The sequence below is a fragment of the Pipra filicauda genome, unplaced genomic scaffold (assembly GCF_003945595.2).
Source record: "Pipra filicauda isolate LSUMZ 115617 unplaced genomic scaffold, ASM394559v2 scaffold138_size1969278_pilon, whole genome shotgun sequence".
Classification (NCBI taxonomy): Eukaryota; Metazoa; Chordata; class Aves; order Passeriformes; family Pipridae; genus Pipra; species Pipra filicauda.
This window is the reverse complement of record NW_024103862.1, coordinates 177,430-197,967: the sequence shown is the minus strand read 5'-3', so window position 1 is coordinate 197,967 and position 20,538 is coordinate 177,430. Positions and strand designations below refer to the sequence as shown.

Sequence of the window (20,538 nt, the reverse complement as noted above, 5' to 3'; positions counted from 1 at the left end):
TGTGACATCCAAGATATCAATATATGATATTCAAAGACTTTTTATTCTCCAAGGATACAACTGCCCAGTAAGATGAAGGAAGTATGAAGAAGATCTAAGATATTAGGAAGAGAAAATTGCTCAAACCTTCTTAACCCAGATCCCACAGTCATTCAAAATCTGAAAGTATCTTTCCAAAATCTTCTCCATGCCACGCCTTTGAAAGATATTTACAGCCATCCCATCCCATTACTGAAGTTAAATGACAGGCTGCCTATATTTTTTTTTCTTAAATTAAGCATTTCCCAGTCACTTTCAAGTCATTAGGTACTCCTGGCTACTACATGGTAAAAGTCCCTAGAAGAGTACAGTCATTGCATATAAGGCCTATGGAAGAAATGCTTGTCACAAGTTTATTTTTACTAATTTAGTAGCAGGAAAAAAACAACTTTAGGCTGCAGATATGTAGGAATCATTTCCTTTAGGCTTTAGCAAACATCTATTTTTCATGGTGTTGTGCTATCTGCAAAGTTTAAGTTGATGAGGAGTAGTTTTCTATTTTGGTTTAAAATGTTATATTGTATTCTCTCCAAATACTTATCAGCCTGGGCATCAAACGACCCATATATTTCAGCAGAGTTGGCTATGACTTACATTATTCTTCAGCAAAGAGGTTCAAACAAATTATTTCTGATAATACATTTTCTTTGCATATTGGTCACTATTTTTTCATTTTAATGAAAATGCTAACATCTTAATGAGAATGCTAATATATGGAAGTTGGATTTAAAAGCATTTCAAACAGAGAAAGTCTTTTTTTCTGAGGCTTGTATTTAAAGGTGCTATTGCTAGTTCTAGAATAAGATTTCAAATACAGTGAAGCTTAGCCATTTTTCTGCATAGGACCAAAGTAAATTGCAAACAATTCTAATTAAAACTTCCTACATAATTTTCTTACACAGTGAGAAAATTAGAAATGTGAAAAATCTTAGCTCACTTGTTTTCACTAATTACTGATTTTCACCTCCTTGGCACAATTTTTGATCTAATCCCTTTTGGTGCAAAATGCTATGTGATTCCCTCTTTCTCTTGCCATTAAAGTTATTATACTGCCTATGTACAAATTAAGCCTGCAAAGGAAAAGTAAACTACGCATAAAAGACATTAAATGCCCGGAAATCACATCTATCAGTTATATTCAAACAATCATCATGGCTGGGCTTCGCGAACAAAGATTAGGGAAAGGTCTCTACCCACGTTTGTCACAAGCGTGCTGGTGGCTAAAAAGGCCAATACGAGACAGGCATGTCCAGTTGCAAAAGGCACAGCAGAAAGACTCCTTAGATGGTATATTCTGCAAGGCACAATTCTTTCTGTCTTGTCTTTTCTCCTCAAGAGTGATCCTGTGGGCGTTCTCAAAGGCATCAGTAGCGTTATAGATGGTGTGTCTCCAGGACTCCCAATTGGAGGCCAGAGTAGACCAGTTACGTTGATCAATATGGCCAAGGCTGAGATGTTGTTTCAGGGAGTCCTTATATCTTCTCTTCAGGGCTCCTCTCTTGCGGCAGCCGGTGGCAAGTTCACCATAAAGCAAGATCTTAGGGAGGCGGTGGTCCTTCATCCTTGAGACGTGCCCTGCCCAGCGCAGCTGTGTTCTCAGTAACAATACTAAGAAGGAAATATGCCATTGAGTTTTCACACTATGTACACACTCAATTGACTAAAATGGCAGCTCAAATAGTAAGTAAAGACTGTTGTACAGAAGGCTGCAACAGCTTCAGTCACATCTCCAGAAACATGATCTTCACAATAAACGTGTCCAAGTTGGCTTCGAAAGAGATAGAACTCTGAATTTGCCTTTTGAAGTTATGCTTTGATCTTTTTTTAGTATTCTGATTCAGGAATACATGAAATGTATTAGCGTGTCTTTATATTACTGCTGAGCTTGATGTCATAAACTACAGAGTTCTTTCAAAAATGTTTAGTGCAGATGCTTGGATGTATTGGAATTGATCTATTCCACTTATAGTTCATTGCTAGGTCATAAGTTAGGTGTTTTGTTCCTTCGAGTTGTTTTTTTTTCTCTATCATTTGAGTACCATGAGGATCTACTTCTCTACTGCTGTTTTTTGTACCCATACCAATATCTTTTAGCTTCAGTTATTTGCCAGTATGATCCAATTATTTATTTTTGAGAAAATGCTTAAGTACTTATATCTGCCTGATTATTATATATACAAGAATATCACAACTGCTGTTAATAACCTTAACTACAAGTCAGATATTTTGATATGTGAAATTATTATTCCCTTTATATAATGCTGACCCTGTTCAATTCTAATGAATAATTAAGGATAAAATTCCTACAGTAAAGTATTTACATGATCAAATACATGACATAAAGCCATGCCTTTTAGAACACATGTGACATTTGAAGGAAAGGACTTCTATGTGTCAAAGAAAATTCACATCATCCATTCACAACAGAACACTCCTTTAAAAAGAAAGTTACAGGACTGGAGGGATTCTTTTTATCAGTGAGTGATTCTGGATTTTTGTTCCCACCTTCCTAGTGATGAAAGACTGCCCCTGAAACTTGCTGTTATCATCCTCTGTGACATGGTACTTGCTTCATGTGTTTGTATCTTTTCTTATGAAGACTGAACAGGAGTGAGCCAAGGATGTTCGGGAGAGTGTCTCTGTGTTCATGGCACAGCATAGGACACAAGCCAAAGAGGCAAGGAGCTGCTAACCTACTCCTCAAATAGAGGTTGCAGTGGGGAGCAGCAAAATAGGCAGGTCTTGCAGATGATGGTAAGAACTTGGGAGGCCAAGCAGAGCATGCTGCAAGTCAAGAAGCCAGAGACTTGGCTGAGACTGAAATGGGAAGCACCGTTTTCCAACTGCATAGACAAAGACAACAATGGAGGAAAGGCTATAAGCCTCCCATTTCTATTCTGTATGATCCAGTAAGTTTGAGTTTTCCATTTAAAAAGCATGCTAGTTTAAAATTCCGTTAAATCTGCCTTTTTAAAATTTTGTATTGTGGTATTTTTGGGGAGTTTTCTATAAAGAGGACTGTGCACATCCACTTCAAAGGTCACATTCAGCGCATGTTGCAATTTTTCTTGTCTTTCCCTTGTAGCCCTTTTTTTATTTGCTTTAAAATCTGCTTAACATCTCTTCCTGTTAATGTCCTTCTTCCCTCACCCTTCCTTTCTTTATTAGCAGCTGACTTCTCTGTGATCCAGGTACAGAAGTACCTTTCAAGGTACATCTTTACCTTGAAAGACTTGATATCTTGAACTTGATACAGATGCCAAAACATGTACCTTCAGTAGCCTGAGAGATCAGGTATCAGCTTTTCCAAAATACTAATCTGATGGTATTTTCCATTTTATGATATCAAACCCATTAACACTGTTTAACATTGTTTTCCATTTCGGGTGATGCTGTTTCCATTTCCTCATCCTCATTCTCATTTACCATCGTGCCTTTGCCCCCATGACCATCAGTGATATCTTGTGTAGAAATCCTGCTTCACCATATGATATTTTCTTCTTAGTGTGGGGCATTGTATGCATTCCCTTCTCTGCAATAGCACTGCACTCACAACTACACCTTTCTTAGCGGTGGTCTGCTTCAATCCTTGAGGAGGCAAACCCCAAGGTTTTCCATCACATATCTTCGAGGGTTTTAGCCTCTTTAAAATCCAAACTAGCTTTTTTCCTTTGCTAAGCACACAATGGAGACCCCACATTCTCCCTCCCAGCACATAAGCCTGTGGTCCTACTGTGTCTTCTCTGAATTCAAGCCTACAGACAAGAAACAGAAGTGGATAAACCCCTTCTGTGATCTCCAGATCTCAGTCTCCTCCTTCCAATCTTTTATCTGTGTGAAGGAACACAAACCAGTAAACTCGTTTGATTGCTCTTGCCTTTAGTTTTTCAAGATGAGGAAGCCACCAAAATAATCCTTCAGTTGATCAGTGTCATGACAGCCTTCTCAAGCCTCAGTAAATGCACTTTCAGTCCTTCTATGCTACCCTTAGTCTGTCCCAGAACGTATGATCATCCAGTATTTCAGAGCCATTGTGGATATGTCTGCTAAGTCTACTAAATCACATCTAAATGCATCCATGAGAAATTGTTTGTCTCCATGAGTCTTTCTCTGCAAATGAGGATCTCTATTTCACCTCGTATTTTTATTGCTTTTTTCCTGCTCTATCTTCATATTCAACTTGCTCATTTCTTAGTATTGCTTTTGACATTACCATCTCTATCACCAAATCAAATTAGATCCCCAAAATATGTTCTAATAAGACTACATTCTCAGCTTTGAAAATAGAGCTAAGAATGTAGAGCATTATAAAATGTGAGCTTACAGTGACCAGTGGTCTTTTCATATATGTGGAGTGAAAAAAGAAATATCACATGTGCTAGCAAACATGATGGCTAGGAAAACAGTTTTCTCATGGTTAGAAAGTGGTACCATTTCCTATCAGGAGAAAGATGAATGTCTGAAATAGAGTCTGTAACAGGATTACCACTCACTTTGAAGCCACCAATGAATTAATCTGCTAATGAGAAAGAAAGGTAATGACCTCATCCATAAAAAAACCTCTTCCTGAAGAAAGATGAAGTAAAAAATACACTTTTATGAAAACTTTGTAACTCTCAAATTTCAGTCCTCCAAAATAACAGCGCCATGATTAACGAGCAAAAGAGAAGGAGTAGAAATTAATGGTGAGGAATAAGAGTCATCATATAAATGGTGAGAGTCACATAGTATTACTTAATTTTGCTGTATCTAACCTGTGATATTGAGAACAGCACAGATGAACTGAGACTAATTTTCTGCTAACAAAACCAACTGTGTATTTACAGATTCAAGGAAAAAGAATGTCAAATGAAGTTTGACGTGAGTCCATCTATGACCCAAATCACAGAGCATTGGCAAGAGAAAAACTTGTTATGATATAGAGCTAATAAAGCACATCAGTGATACAGACTAAATGCAATAAATATAATGTAGCTTTTTTGCAAAACAGCTTTTCTTTTATTTGACCATCTGGCCCAGCTGGAAAACCATATCACCTATATCTCCTGATGTATTAAGACAACACCTTTTGCTATGAAACTTGCTTCACTTATATACTGACATAATTAGTGCTATTGAAATAGTACAACTAGAAAATCTGAAAAGTATCACATATAGACAACAAGTCAAAGTTCACAAACAGGAGGAATTTAGAAAGGTTGAAGGTGTGATGACATCAGAGACATGATCAAGAGAACTAAAGAAGAGACAAGAATTTCACAGGATAAAGAAAAGTGTTTAGCAAAAAACTACCTTAATTAGTTTCAATATTTTAATATCTTCTTTTCCTTTTTCTTTGTGGTTCTTCTAAGAAATCCTTGTGATACTTTTTTAACAAGGGTCTTTCTCTTGCTTTGATCTTGTCAGTAATCAATAGTTATTCCTTTCTTTTCCAAACAAAACTGACAACTTTTATTGGTGAAACATGCTGGTTGTCTTTAGATGTATGAGATTTTCAAAAATGAGTGAAGTTGTGGATAGTTAATTCTTATTTGAGTTGTTCAGTTTTGCCACATTTTGAGAAAGTAGCCACTACCAAATAAAATTATCTTTAAAATTTACCTGGCTATGACCTGAAATTGATTCAATGCACTTCACTGACTTGTCCTGGTTAGCCATCTCTTTTTGAATTTACAGTAGCTGCTTTGTAAAGTACTTTGAATATCCTCTAAGGCTATAATGTATGATTACATACACTGGAACCCGTTAGATAAACTGGGACCCATATTTTATGATTTTTGTCATGGATACTCCCTTAAAACAAGAAATGAGCAGCTTTGGCTTTTTTAGTATTGTATTTCAAAGCTTAGTGCTATTTGAACTGTGAATAAACCTTATCTTTAGGAAAATTCAGTGGCAGTCTCTCAGCTCAGCTGGTCTGCATGGATCTGTTTTGATTTTTGAAGCTATTATCTGTAAGGAAGAAGGGAGAACTTTTCTTTCTTCTAAGACAGAACTTCACCATCTCTCTCTCAGACCAGGCATGGGCATAAAGGAAAAGGCATTGAGAACTCTGACCGCCTAAACTGCTAATTCATCAACAAGTCCATTGAGTCTCTCAGACAGGGTGAGATACATACAGTGGGAAGCTGTGGGAATAGTTGTCTCTATTGCAACTGTTCACTGCCCACTGAATTCCCAGATTCCTTATCAGCATATAACCAAGACAACTTACAGCCCATTGTAGAACCTGACTAATCCTGTGCTGTCCTTGGCTCAGCACATCCCTTCATCACAGGTGTGCCCCACTTGCTCCAGGCTTACACTTCCCACACCATAGGCAGCAGTTAATACAAGACAGAGCTCTTAGGCATGATTTGCTAACTGGGAAATTATCATTCAAGCAGCAGTAACAATGAAACAGATATTACTTAAGCTGAGGCTTAGAAATTAGGATAACTTATCTGCATGATGGTTAATATTTGGGTGAGATGGCATTTACACGGAAGAATGGGAGACTGAAAAGTTTAATTTCAAACTCCACAAACTAAAACAAACTCAGGGCTGTTGCCATTCAGAAATGAAGAAGTAAGAAGATTGCTACTGGAAGTGGAAAATGGATCTGTAATTTTCGTAGAGAAACTGGATGAAAAGTACAGACGTGAATGGGCACCACTTAGGCCTGTGTGTGATGTCGAGTGGAAAGCTCAAGAGAGCAAGGCTGGATACTCGAGTAAGATTGATTTAACAATAGATGCAATTTAAGTGAAAAGGCTAAGGTGCTGGCAAGTGGGGGTTGGGTTAGCATCCATTTAAAAACAGATTTAATTTAAACAGAAAGGCCAAGGAGGTGGAAGGTGGAGACTAAAACAAAATCAATACTAAATTAGGTAAGTAGAAACTTGAATCAAATGAACCAGTTAAAAAAAGGGCATACTGAGTATTTGGAAGCAGGGAATCAGTGCATGGACCTAAGAATGCTTGAGGAACTCTTATTAAATGATATATCCCCTAAAGTCAGAACAATAATATCATTTTAGTAAGAATATTATTTAGTACAGCAGTAAACCAAAAAAACTTAAAGGAATACATGATCTCCAGTTTAAGGAAAACTTCATGAATATCAGTATATTCTTACTCGACATTAATTATCTTCTGTCACAAAATCACAGACTGGTTTGCGTTGGAAGGGACTTCTGAAGATCATCTAGTCCGATCCTCTGCTAAAGCAGGTTCACCTAGAGCAACCTGCTATTTCTATCTACAGTGAAAGAGACACCACAGCCACTCCAGGCAGCCTGTTCCAGTGCCCTGTCTCCCTTAAAATAAAGACTTTTTTTCTTGTATTCAGATGGAAGTTCCTGTGTTTCAGTTTGTACTGAGCGCCCCTTGTCCTGTTACTGAGGACCATTGAGAAGAGTTTGGCCCTATCATCTTGACACCCATCTTTATGATATTTGTATGCATTGATAGGATCTTCTCTCAGTCTTCTCTTCTCCAGACTAAAAAGGGTCAGCTCATTCAGCCTTTCATTTTAAGAGAGATGCTCTGGTTCCCTAATGATCTTTGTAACCCTCTACTGGACCTTCCCCAGTAGTTCCTTTTCTTCCTTGTACTCAGGAGCCCGGAACTGGACACAGCATTCCAGATGTGGCCTCTCTAGGGCTCAGTAGAGGGGCAGGATTGCCTCCCTCGACCTGCTGGCAATTGTCTTCCTAATGCAGCCTAGGATACTGTTGGCCTTCTTGGCCACAAGGGAACTGCTGGTTCATGGGCAGCTTGTTGTCCACCAGGACACCCGGGTCCTTCTCCACAGAGCTGCTTTCCAGTAGGTCAGATCTCAGACTGTGCTGGTGCATGGGGTTATTTTTCCCCAAGCTCAGGACCCTGCAATGAGCAGGAGGCAGCTGACACTTCTCTGCACAACCTGTTCCAGTGTTTCACCACCCTCGCTGTAAAATATTCTTCCATATATCTAGTCTGAATATTCAGAACAAAGAGTGGAAATGCTTAACATTAATTGTATTTGTAAACCAGAAATTGATCAGGTAGTAGCAGACTAGCCTTTAAAAACTCTTTAGTTATCAATCTGGAAATCAATTCAAAGTTAAGGAGAGTGTCTATATACCTATGTTTGAACCAAAGTATGTATATGAATGACTAGATATGCATCCATATGGACATACATATCCATCTACACACATATATCAATATTTACACATGTATCAAAACAGGCAAAAATTGTCTAAAGATGATATAATACTGTCCTGACACATTTCTCTGTTCAGAGAACCATGTTAGTACTTTCTGAAAATAGTACAGAGAATATATTTTGCTTTCCATACAGATATTTCTAAATGCTTTACCTGTACTCCTGAAGTCTCATCTAAATCACCATATATATATGTGTGCGCATATTTCTACAGTCAGAATCCATAATTGGGGATGGAAGCTAGTGATTGCAACTCTGTAGCTTTTGGTAGCTGAAAGCTCACACAATTCACTGGCATAACAGATATCTTAAAAAAAATATTACATTTTACACTTCTAAACTCTCCCTTAACTTTGTACAAAAAAGAATGAGTGGATAACTCCAACTTGAACAAAATGACTAAGTATCATTTCAATGTACGAAGCAGAGGAGAATATGTGTCACCTACCGAGCTATCTGTAGCACCAGGCAGCTGGCTCTGGGTACTTGGGTTTTTCTCACCCACATGAGAGCATGTCAAAGCTGTACCACGTGTTCACCACACCTGCTACGACCTACTAATATTCTGGGGAATATCTGATAATATTTCTTTTTGCTAAAGTGATTAAGCTGATTTTTTCCGACTGAACTTCAGGAAGAAACTTCTGCCTTGTGCTTAAGGGAGGAATTGTGGGAACGCACCAGAGGAACTCTTGTAATTTAAGTGATTTATCCTTTTCCTTAGTGAAAAGTAAATGACCTGCTGGCTCGCATGGGAATGGCACCTTGAATATTATTTTTATACTTATTTGAGGCAACTCTAAAGTAAGAAATGAATTTTTTACTGAGGACAGACTAAAATATTTTAGAGAAGTGGTTTAGAAACTCAAGGGGGATTTCTTCAAGTTATTTGATTCACACCTTAGAGTAAGCTATGTTCTACCAATAAAAAATTGGAATTAGTTTACACACGTTGTTTAGATGTTGCCATTTTCTCATATTTTGTCTGCACCCTATCTGGATAAACCTTTCACGTTGCATTCCACATGAAACACATGGTACTTTCAAGCAGATAACTTCTGCTGCTGATAGAAATATTCCACAGCTAAGACTTCTGTTTTCATATACTGTACACTACCTATTATTTAAAGACAATCCCTTAGCTAAAACAAGATCTTCTGCAACAATCCATGGAGAATACAACTGGAAATGAAGACTGTTTTGTACATTTTGCTAGCAGAACGTAAAACCAAACAGTGGTATGGGTTTTGTTTTGGGTTTGAGTTGTTTTCCTGTGACAGATTATTCATCTATGGCTTTTAAGCAGAAAGAAAAACAAGGAGGTATCATGCCTCTGCTGTAATATTTTTGCCGCTAACTTATGTTTATATTGTTTAATTGTTTTTATTTTACATCACCTTAGAGGTTTTACCCTTGGTTGTGTGCATTATACCTGTGCACGTTTCCATAGGAACTAGAATAAATGCTTGCTCAGGCAACGTATAATAACTTAATATATATAAAAAAGAAAGAAATATAAATTGAAAGAGTATGTAGAGGTAATTTGAACAGTATAACATCCCTGCAGTATTTCTTCCTTCCTTAAATACTTCAGAATTCATTGTGTTAGTTTAGTGAAGGAACGAGCATGCATTTTCAGACCATACTATGTTGTTAGACCACAAAATGCTGTTAAAATATCAGGTTTATCCTTTATATTTCCAGTACGGGAAAAAAGTGGAGTCAAGTATAAGTAGGATAGTAAATAGGTGAGTCTGCATCTAATCAACTCCAGCTGGACAGACCTCTAATGTCTACAGAAACTGTAACTTGAGGTTTGTTTCCATTAAATGTCTGGTGGGGCTGTTGAGGAAGTCCCCTGGATGCTCCTGGCGATATTTCTGGTTGCACTTCAACCTCTCCTTCAGTTCCTGGTAGGCATCTGCAAGATGATAACAGCAACTACCAGTACGGAACAAGCTGCCCTGAAATGCGGATGACACCTCAATGCAAGGAGCAGCAGGAACCACCTATCATCAGCCAGATGTTTTATGGCATTAGCTGGGCTCCCTGGCTTTCCAGATGTCACAGACCATGTTTGAGGACAGGTATGTTGGACTACTCATCTCTGAAGGAGATTATTTTTAGAAAACTATTCTGTTGCATTAAAGAATACATTTGGTTATGAATCCATTACACTTCTGTACCTGGCAATACGTATAGTCTATGCCTGGCAAAAATAACTGACTCTGTTGTTTTTCTAAAACAGGTGTATCGAAATTCTGGGCCTTTGGGTTTCTTGTCCAGAGGAACAGAAAGATGCAAACTGCTTTTCAAGCCTTCCAAAAATAGTGATAGTCACTGCCATTTTACAGAAATGCCAAAGCCAAGAGAATGCTGTCAACCTGGCAGCTATAGTACTTTTCACTGCCAAACAGTAAAAATTATAATTTTAAAAGTCTGTGTCAAGCATATTCATCCACCGGTCAGTAACAACACATTTTAATTCAATATATCTAGTCATTATGGTCTAAAAGTGAGAGTGGGGAGCACTTAAGCCCACCTGTCTGCTGGCTGCTGTTTGGCAGGTTTTCTAAGTCCTCATTTTAGTGAGATATTTGGACAGTTATTGTCTGGGGATGTTTGATTCTTGTATTGCCCAACAGAAATATAGTGAAGAATCTTCCTTCTTGGTCATCCTTGATATTAATAATTTAATCAGAAAAAAATTTTTTTAGAAGGTTAATGGACTCAACAACGCGTAATTGCAATTGATGTAAAGATATTAGTAGTAGGTTCCCAAATACTCCCTAGTTAAGGACATTTGTATATTTACATGAAAAGGTAATCAAATATATATAATATCAGCTATTGTTAGTTCTTCATTCACTTTGCAAAAAAATAGCATAGTTATAAGAAATTTATTACTGCTGGACCTACTCTGTAATTATAAATATTAATTTAAATGTGATGAAAAAGTCTTTCTATCTTGTTTTTTACTGGCAACAGATGCTCAATGGTGTGTATAAATGTAAAGCCATATGTCAGATAAAGCAATACAGTGGTTTTTCAGTGAAAACACTCATGTATCTTGCTTTACTTAATATTTGTCTAATGATGGCATACAGAGGGTCATATTGATACCACAGTATGGGGAAAACTCATACTTCATAAAAACAAATTCATTTTCTCTGTTCTGAAAGTACAGCTGGGCTCTAAATACAACTAGCATAGAAAACAGACAAAAAAGAATTTTTTTTTTAATGTATTAATTTTGTTCTTGTGGCTTTATTTAGGGGATAAATCTTTCCTTTATGGTGAATTTCCTTTATTTTTGCTCATCCATAAAAGAGTTTTAAGCTTCCTTGTTTCAGTGTTTCAGTCTCATTTTTACAAAAATGCTGAAATCAAAAATATAGATTTGTGGCAAAATTTCCCCTCTAATTTCACTGTTATTTCCTTATGCAATTTGTATACTACTCAGTTGCCACTTCACAAAATCCCATACAGTATAAAACTATCACTTCTGACATGTGTGAATGTCAGATTTATGAACTAGTATTTAGCAGTAATAGTGCTATCAACTGTTTCTCAGAAAAGTCCAGAAACTATTTAGAAATTTAATAATGATTTTAGCAATTCATTTTGCCTAGTCTCCAGACTCTGCTGTATTAAAACCATTTAGTAACTCTGACAAGGTGGAAACAAGCTTCTGGGTTCATTTTTAGGAGAAAATGATTCACAAACAGGATAGTGACAGGCTTTTATGATTACAGATTTCACATATTCTATTCCTTCAAAAGGGCTTATAGAGATTGATAGATCTACAAAGAAAGAAATGAAAAAATGAAGGGAAGAGATATAAATAGACTTTTTCATTAGGATGAATGATGGAAGGTATTAACCCCACTACAGCAGTGTGCCTTTTACATGTCTATTTTGTTTTATCCCTTTTGACCTGCTATCATCTTCCTTCTGCATATAAGTTAACTACAGTGTGAAACGTAGGTAAGGTTGAGCAATAGCTGGAAATAAATGTTTCCTCAAGCATTATTACTGTTCAGAAAAGTGTCCATCAGCCAAAATGTCAGGCTCAAAATCCATTTAAGCACTGCACAGAGGCTAAGCAGGCAGCTTTTATTAATTTTTAAGTCTGCATGATGGGTTTCAGACCAAGAACTGGGGTTAACTTGATGCTGTCAATATTACAGAGTATATTTAAATAAGGAGGCTTTGACTATCAGATGACTAATTTATTCCGTGAAAACTACTGCAAAATTATGATGGAATAGCTACATCTACCTAAGAAAAGAATCTGCTGCTTCATATTTAAATGTATAAAATTGCTCTTTAGTTGCAGTTTCTTGGACTTTTATCCTAATGTAAACACTGTCTACTTTTAAGCTGTTTTGAAGAACCACTGTACTGGCATCTCGAATAGTTTTCTGTTCATCATGCCAAGTGAATTTTTCCAGAATAAGTCGTGTTCTTCTCAGCTAATAACTAAACCAAACCATTTTCTCACTGTGCCTTAAAGAGTGAGATACATTTATTTAAAATGTATCTGTCAGATTGCTGTGAAGGAGTTAACATTTGTCTTTAATGTATTTATCTATAAGCATAGAGGACTCTAAAACACAAATGGCACTAAGAAACAAAGTGAAATATTAAAGGGCTCCTTGTTTGCTTTTGATTGGATTCAGGATCTTAAAAGGCAATAAAAAAGTAACAAATCAGAAATTACTTCTCTCCAATGGTTGTAAAATCTCTTAGCTGTATCTATTCCACTTCTTTGCTCCTCTTTTTCCTTCCTTTGCATACTGCTCTTGCCCCTGCCCCAGGTCACCCTCTGCTAACTAAAAAAAACTATTCGCACATGGGTCTAGATGATTATAGGTAAAGGTACAAATGAAATGGGAAATTTGCCCCTTCCTAACAAAGGACATTGGGCTGAATTACACCATACTTTCCAAGACAAGTGGGATGATTTTCACCTGCAACAGAAGACCGAATTACCATCGACAGTTCTGAAAGATAAGTGGAAATTAAACGCAGATCCCTGAGTCCTTTGTGGAGAATGGGAACTGGGTTAGTTTTACATACTGGATCACCTTAACACTTGATGTGTTTTACTGGTTGATAAATATGTTAGTTGTTCTCCATTCTCAGTGATTTAAATTTCCATTGGTATCACATGACTTGAAACTCTCAAAAGACAGTGATGTGGGCACACCATCAGAGGAAAGTGAATTGGGCCTCATCTCTTCTGAAATAGGTTTTCGAAGTGAACAGGGCCCTTAATTTGACAATAACCCTCTTGTGAGGCCCTGAATATAAAACACATAATGCTCTTCAGCATGTGACTACTTTCCCTGAACATGTATTACTTGATGGGAGTTGCATCTTTCTTTTACACACGCATAAAACAGGGTGTGTGAAGCACACTATAAAAGGATAAACAAAACCAACAGTAACATAACATACTTGTGTAAAAAGTAAAGAGCCTGTCTTCTCAAGTACAAATGTATTTGTGTCTGCATGTGGGTTTACTTGTGCACTATTTCCCTTTTAAAGGCACGGTAGTTTGTACCGTCTTCATCAGTCTGCAGGCCTTCCCTAATGCTTAAGGTAGCCTTCCTGTTCCAGGAATTTAATTAGTAACTGTCTCACAAACAAAGTTTCCAGCTATCTATATGAAGTCTTAGCTGCTGTCATGACTCATCACAGCCTTATGGAAAGGAGTTGCCTCTGCATTTCACTGACCAAAGACTCTGTTTATACATCCCAAACTATACAGCCCTTGTGCTGCTGTGCCATCTTCTGCTGATACCCCGTGTTACCAGTTTCTGCCTGTCAGTTTCCAGCTTTCCAAAGAATCATTTCCTAGGCTTTTGCACCTCAAGACCTACATTTTATGTTGCTTCTCCAAGTGTTCATATTTCTCCTTTACTAGCAGCCATCTTTATCCAGGCTCCTTGTACCTCTTCACAGTACACTACGTGCACGACATCCTTATGACTCCTTCCCACTCAATTTTATCTGAGAATCTATTTGATTCTTCCTAACTGAAATCTAAATGAAAGTGTTACAATTTGACTCTAATGTCAGTTGCACTATGAAGGAGAACTGAACGTTGTACCATTTGTAGCAATGGAAAAGTGTTTTGTTTATGGTTCTTCACACTGTTTTCAATCAAACAGTCTGCTTTTCTGTCACAGACATGAATTACTTGAATTATGTCTTCAATAAGACTTCCCAGATATTATCAAATGCTTTCCTACAAACTAAATTAATTTTTCCTACTATATTAATTTCACCCACTAATGCTATTCTGTGAAGAAACAAAGCAACTATGTAAAGATTTATGAATAAAAGGTTATTAATAAATATTTGGTTGTGTATTATTTATCCTATAGCCTTGAAACGCTATTGACATTTGTTCTTTTTTCTTCCCCTAGAGGGGTTACCGTTTAACTCCCCATAAATGAGAGGAAACAACTTTCATGATCATGTTGCTTGTTTTCTAGGTTTGTTCTTGTGCTTGCTCCTCTTTGCTCATCCAATATTTTCCCATTCTCACTACTGCTTTTAACAATGGCTATGCTAGTTATGTGTGTATGGTGACATCGTTAGGCAATTCTCACAATCTCTATTCACACAACATCCTAGCAAAAGGTTCAGCATATTCAGATTTTTTCAATACCTATTTAATGATGTTTTGAGAAATACTTTTTTAAAGGTGTGCACATTTTCAAAGTTATGGAACAATATGAGTATGTATATAAGAGTTTTATTGATAAAGTCAAGTTAAGAACATGGGCTTAGTATTTTAAATGCATGGTCTAGTTACCTGTAGGGGTTGATCAGGTTTACCTAATTATTTATCAGAGCGATATCACACACTGCAAGTGGCTTGATCTGTCATCTCCATTAACTTTACTGATAAGCTGTCATTTGAAGAACAGGCTAAATGGCTTTGGGAGCTTTGATTCAAATTTAAGCCTACATACATAAAGACATATATATGTATATGCATGCAATATGGATCACATAATTTTCATCACTGTGACTGGCTCATGCAACAGGTTCACAAATCTCTACGAGGAAGTTTAGTAAGTGCAATCCTACCTAGACAAGACAGTAGTACCTAAATAAGTATGTCTTTGAGCACGACTGGTTGTGTACATGAATGACAGTTTCTGCCATTTTTCAAACTTTGTTCTTTGCCTTGGTAGTCAACGCAAGACTAAGTCTCACCCCAGGTACTGTGGCTCCAGATATGGAGAGGTGTGTATCAGTACTTACAGCTGTCCTCCTCCTCCATGAAAATACTGATCACGTAACAGGCATACACAAATCCAATCAGCTGTATGAAGGAAGAGGAAAAACAATCATCAGAACACACTGAACACTTATCAGGCTTTCAGTACAACAACGTAGAAATACAGCTAAATGCTAAAAATATTTGGTTTCATTTCCTGCATTTGTAAATTTCAGTGCAAATAGTCAGAAATAGCTATATTAAAGAGATTTCCTCCCTTTTGATCATGTTGCACAGCATATACTTTATATATAAATAAATATTTTATATTTTAAAATATTTCCCCAGTCCCACTGGGGTTAGTATTGACGAATATTACTATTAAGTAATACTGGTGGAAAGCACCTGTACCTTGACATTCAGCTACTATTTACATTTTTTTCTTTGTTCAATACCTCTGTTCTCACATGAGTTTTCGAACATGCATGTGGGCCCTCTGTGCACTTCGTATACTTACTAAACAGACAAAATATTTATTGACTGCTACAGAATTCAGTCATAGTAACACTTCTATGGAATCCACAAGAGACGTCTTTTTGTGTTGCATAAAGTGTCCCAGTGAAGAACTGTTTGGAAAAAATTTAAATTTATATGTGAATTCTCATGATGTAGCTGAACAGTAAAACTGGTTTATGATTCACTGACATCAGGAAACATCTTATCAGAAGGGGCTATCAGTACTTCACAATAACTATGCAAATAATGCACAGACTCATTTCCCCAAAGGACAACACCACCCAAACCATGCCATTTTTTTAACAGCTGCACTCACAAAAACATCCTCCTAGACCTGGAATTGTGTCACTTGTGTCACCAAGAGGAAGGGATTAGAATCTTTAGGATGAGGAAATAGAAACTTCACTCATTTGTTATCAATATAGACAAAATGTTTTCTTATAACCACCATCAAAGAAGAAGAAAATCCCACTGGGCAAGTAAACCTATTCAACTGCACTGCCCAGACATGCCCATGCCTGAGAAAATATTGTTTGTGCAGCTTTACACAATTAAAGCTATCTGAAAGCCTTGAAAAGACTCTTCATGAGAGATTTCTACAATAATCCAGAGATTAGTTTTAAGAAAACTCCTTTTTCACTGATCCATTCAAAAAATCTAATTAAAACAGTTCTTCTTGGGATGTCACAGATCAACCATCTGAGAAAGAGGTAATTTAATAATATCTAGACAGGTATAAGCTCATTCAGAACACTGAAATTATTCCAACCTGCTTTCTGGTGTGGCAGCTCCAAGAGCCTCTCTGCAGACAAAAAGCTTGTCCACACAAGGGAATTCGGGGAAGTTAAGATGAATTAACTAAAGCTGTGAAATCAATGCACATAAGATAAAGTACATTAAATCCCTGTGTGGCCTTTCCCATTCAGAAATAAAGTGGCCCTAGTTCACTGCAGCTTAATCCTTCTCCAAGGGATTAATCTTCCCATGGAGAATTAAGCTACAGTATGCTGAAGCTGAGTTTATTGTGAATGAGAGCTGTCAGAGCGCTGTGGCACGGTCCTGTCAGAGCTTCCTCTCTAGGGCATTCATGTCACTGGTGTTTTGAGAAAGTGAGTTTAATCCAACTTTCCTGTGGTTCTGAGCAGACTACAGTATTGGCAGCTTCCTTGACAATTTTTGTGTCCAGTTTACTGGGGTGGTATTGCCATAGCCTCTGCCAGGTGAACACCACTTTGTTATACTGATGCTCTGAGGCAGCTAAATGCAAACCAGCTCTGGAGGAGGCGCTCACTGGAGGTGGCCAGGACCAAGCCACGCCTGAGCTACCCATCCCCACTGTGTCTGGTGTGAGGTTGCTGCAGCTGAATGGAACCCACAGACATGGTAGGGTTCACTGGTTTGCTGCATGTCCACCTTTACCTGCTGAAGACTCTGTGTGTGATTAAGAGAAGTCCAGCCACCTGCTATTAATGATAATGGGATCTTGTGGTTCTGCTGCCCAGCACATCCAGGACCAGCACTGATTTACAGACTCCTTGACAGATTAGGCACATTTCTTACCTAAACTTCACAGTTTAGAGCACCTTTCAGGCATGACGACAAAAATAATATGATCTAAAGGCTTCCATGGAATTGAAAGACTAATCATACTTGAGGTATAATGCTTGCGCCACCTGAACGTACCACAGAAACATCAGAACATAGGTTCTGGTGTTCATGATTTTTCATAACAGAATGTCATCTGTTTATTTACAATATTTCCTGTTCACCGTTTGTGTTGTGCAATTTGACTACATAAGTCACATGGGTTTGTTTGTTTTCCCTAAACATAACTGAAATATTTTGAAGAGTAAAACCACTAAATAAATAATGAACATAATAAAAATGACTAGTAGTACAGCTTGTGGGTTTAAGTGTTTGTGAAGGAAGATCCAATATTTAGAATTATTTACTATTTTCCCATCATGTATTTTCTCTTGTTATTAGTATTCTGTATTAAATTAACTGTATTTTTATGAATGCAATTCCTTCTTTATATGTTCATGTGCACTCTATATCCATGCATATTTTATAAAAATTCTCTCTGCGAGAGCTTCTAGTAAACTTCTCACATATCTAATGTGTTGAACAGGTGGATAAAGCACAGCAAGACTTCCACTCTAATGAATAACAAACCATCTGACACAAAGAACAAAAGCAATAGGGAAAACTTGGAGAGGTCTTCCCTTCAAAAGAATGTGGGTCATGACAAGCCTGATTGTTTTAACAGTCCTAACAGCTTACATCTTGCTCTTTCACTAGATCTTCATCTTAAAGTAAAACTTTTCCCACTCTCTTCAATGTTTGAAACACACTTTGCCTAATCTATGAGCTTCTTGCAAAATCAGTCTCTATCTGCTTCTCAGAAATATATTTCTTTATATTTCTCACCATTAGTAAATAAATATTCCTCAGTCACTTAGGAATCACTGTTACCCTAAAATACACCATTTTCCCCATCTGTTTAGTTATTAATACCAGGAGAAAAAAAAAAAGTACATTCACCTTCTCTCAATTTCAGGGTCATAGAGGGGAAAACAAAGATGAAATCTCTAACCATGTCAGGAGATATCATGACCTACCATATTTCAAGAATATCTTTCTATAGTTTATTGTCAGAATGAATGTTTCTGAAAAAAATAAAGCAACAAAGAGGAAAAAGAGTTCTTTAGCATCATTTATCAGGTATTGCTGTTCAGAGGTGGACAGCAACATGCGGCATGCAACTAACAAACTAATAATTATAGTTGGGTAACTGATATTTACAGCACAATTAACATGAAGTGATAAAGTGAAAATATAGCCTTTGATATATGAGACCTGTTTTCAGATCTTTAAAAAAAGTTACAGCCACCACAGTGTGAATATTTTAAAAAATTAATTGATTAAAACCTCTTATTTTTTGTTATTGATGGACTCATTAACAAAGTATTTATTCCAACAAATTACTTTTGCTATCTTGATTAACCCAGCTGCTGTTTAATTAATAGTATTATGTGAACCCATGAAGCCAGCATGCTAATTGTCAATCTGCAGTGAGCTGACTAAAGTGTACTGCCCAGTTTCTTGATATTGGAAATGTTGGCTGTTGGCTTGGCATCAAGTGATAAGACTTAAAAGTGTGTTCCCTGATAACTAAAGAAAATAGGATGCAAATGAGCTCTAAGATACTTAATATGGTCATCTTCAGTTTCCGTAATCATTCCAAGGGAACAATGAAGTGGTTGGAACAGGATATCCAAAGCAACAAAAGTCACTAGCACCTGGAAGAATAAGCAGGAGCCTCTGGCTTGATCCAGAGAGCAATTTAAGTGCCAAGGTGGATTTGTCTTGATGATATTGAGTTCAAGGCCTTGAAACCTTCTGGGACCCCTGCACTGTATAGGACTACCTATCTTGCCTGGAGACCCCAGCCTAGTAAAGTGTCTCAGAAGACACCAGTGGTATTCTACAGAAAATAGATGGGAAACTGTGGGAAGAGGTTGTTGTCCCGTGCTTTCATCCAGCTACACAGTGGTCAGGGTAAACATCTTTCTCTGGAGAGAATAAGCAATACAGAAAATACTCAGCTATTTCATGGAATCACACAGTGGTTGGAAGGGAGCCTAAATATCATTTGGTTCAACTTTCCTGCCATGGCCAGGAACATCTTTCACTAGATCAAGTTTCTCAAATCTCATCCAAGCTGGCCTTGAAAACTTCCAGGAATGGGACATCCACAACTGCTCTAAGCAACCTGTTCCAGTGCCTCACCACCCTCATTGCAAAAAATGTCTTCCTTATGTTTAATCTTGATCTACACTCTTTCAATTTAAAATTGTTACCCTTCGTCCTCTCACTACAGACCATTGTAAAAAGCCTCTCTCCATCTTTCTTATAAGCTCCCTTTATATATTGAAAGGCCATGGTAAAGTTTAAATAGACCCAATTCCCTCAGCCCTCTGATCATTCTCATGGCCCTCCAGGTGGAGTCTCTTGAGAGTATAGTAGAGGGGGAGAATAACCTCCCTCAATCCACTAGCTACACTTCTTGTGACGCAGCCCAGGGAACAGTTGGCTTTCTGGACTGCAAGTGCACTTTGCAGACTCCTCTTAAGTTTGTCATCCACCATGATACCAAAGTTCTTCTCAGCAGGGCTCCTTTCAAGCCATTCATCCCCCAGTCTGCACTGATATTACAGATTGCCCTGACCCAGGTGCAAGATCTTGCACATGGCATTGCTGAACTTCGTGAGGTTCATATGGACGCACTCCTCGAGCCTGCCAAGGTCCCTCTGGGTGGCATCTCTTCCCTCAAGCCCATCAACAGCACCAGTCAGCTTGGTGTCATCAGTAAACCTGCTGAGGGTGCACTCAATACTGCTACGTAAGTAAAGAAGGTATGAAATAGCACTGGTCACAGTATGGGCCCCTGAGCAACACCACTTGTTACTGGCTTCCTTTGAGCATTGAGTATAACTCTTTGGACATGGCCATACAGTATTTTCAGAACCACCAGAATTTTCATACCAAA

At 37.6% G+C, this 20,538-nt stretch overlaps 1 protein-coding gene across 1 annotated transcript in view; it reads right to left on the bottom strand.

The window, feature by feature from the left end:
• Positions 1–20,538, bottom strand: part of NKAIN3 (sodium/potassium transporting ATPase interacting 3) — a gene marked incomplete at its 5' end in the record, with an annotated part of 184,562 nt that overhangs the window by 10,686 nt on the left and 153,338 nt on the right. The window contains one exon of the mRNA XM_027748216.2: positions 15,515–15,575. Coding sequence (XP_027604017.2) covers positions 15,515–15,575 — 61 coding nt within the window. The remainder of the gene's footprint in view (positions 1–15,514; positions 15,576–20,538) is intronic.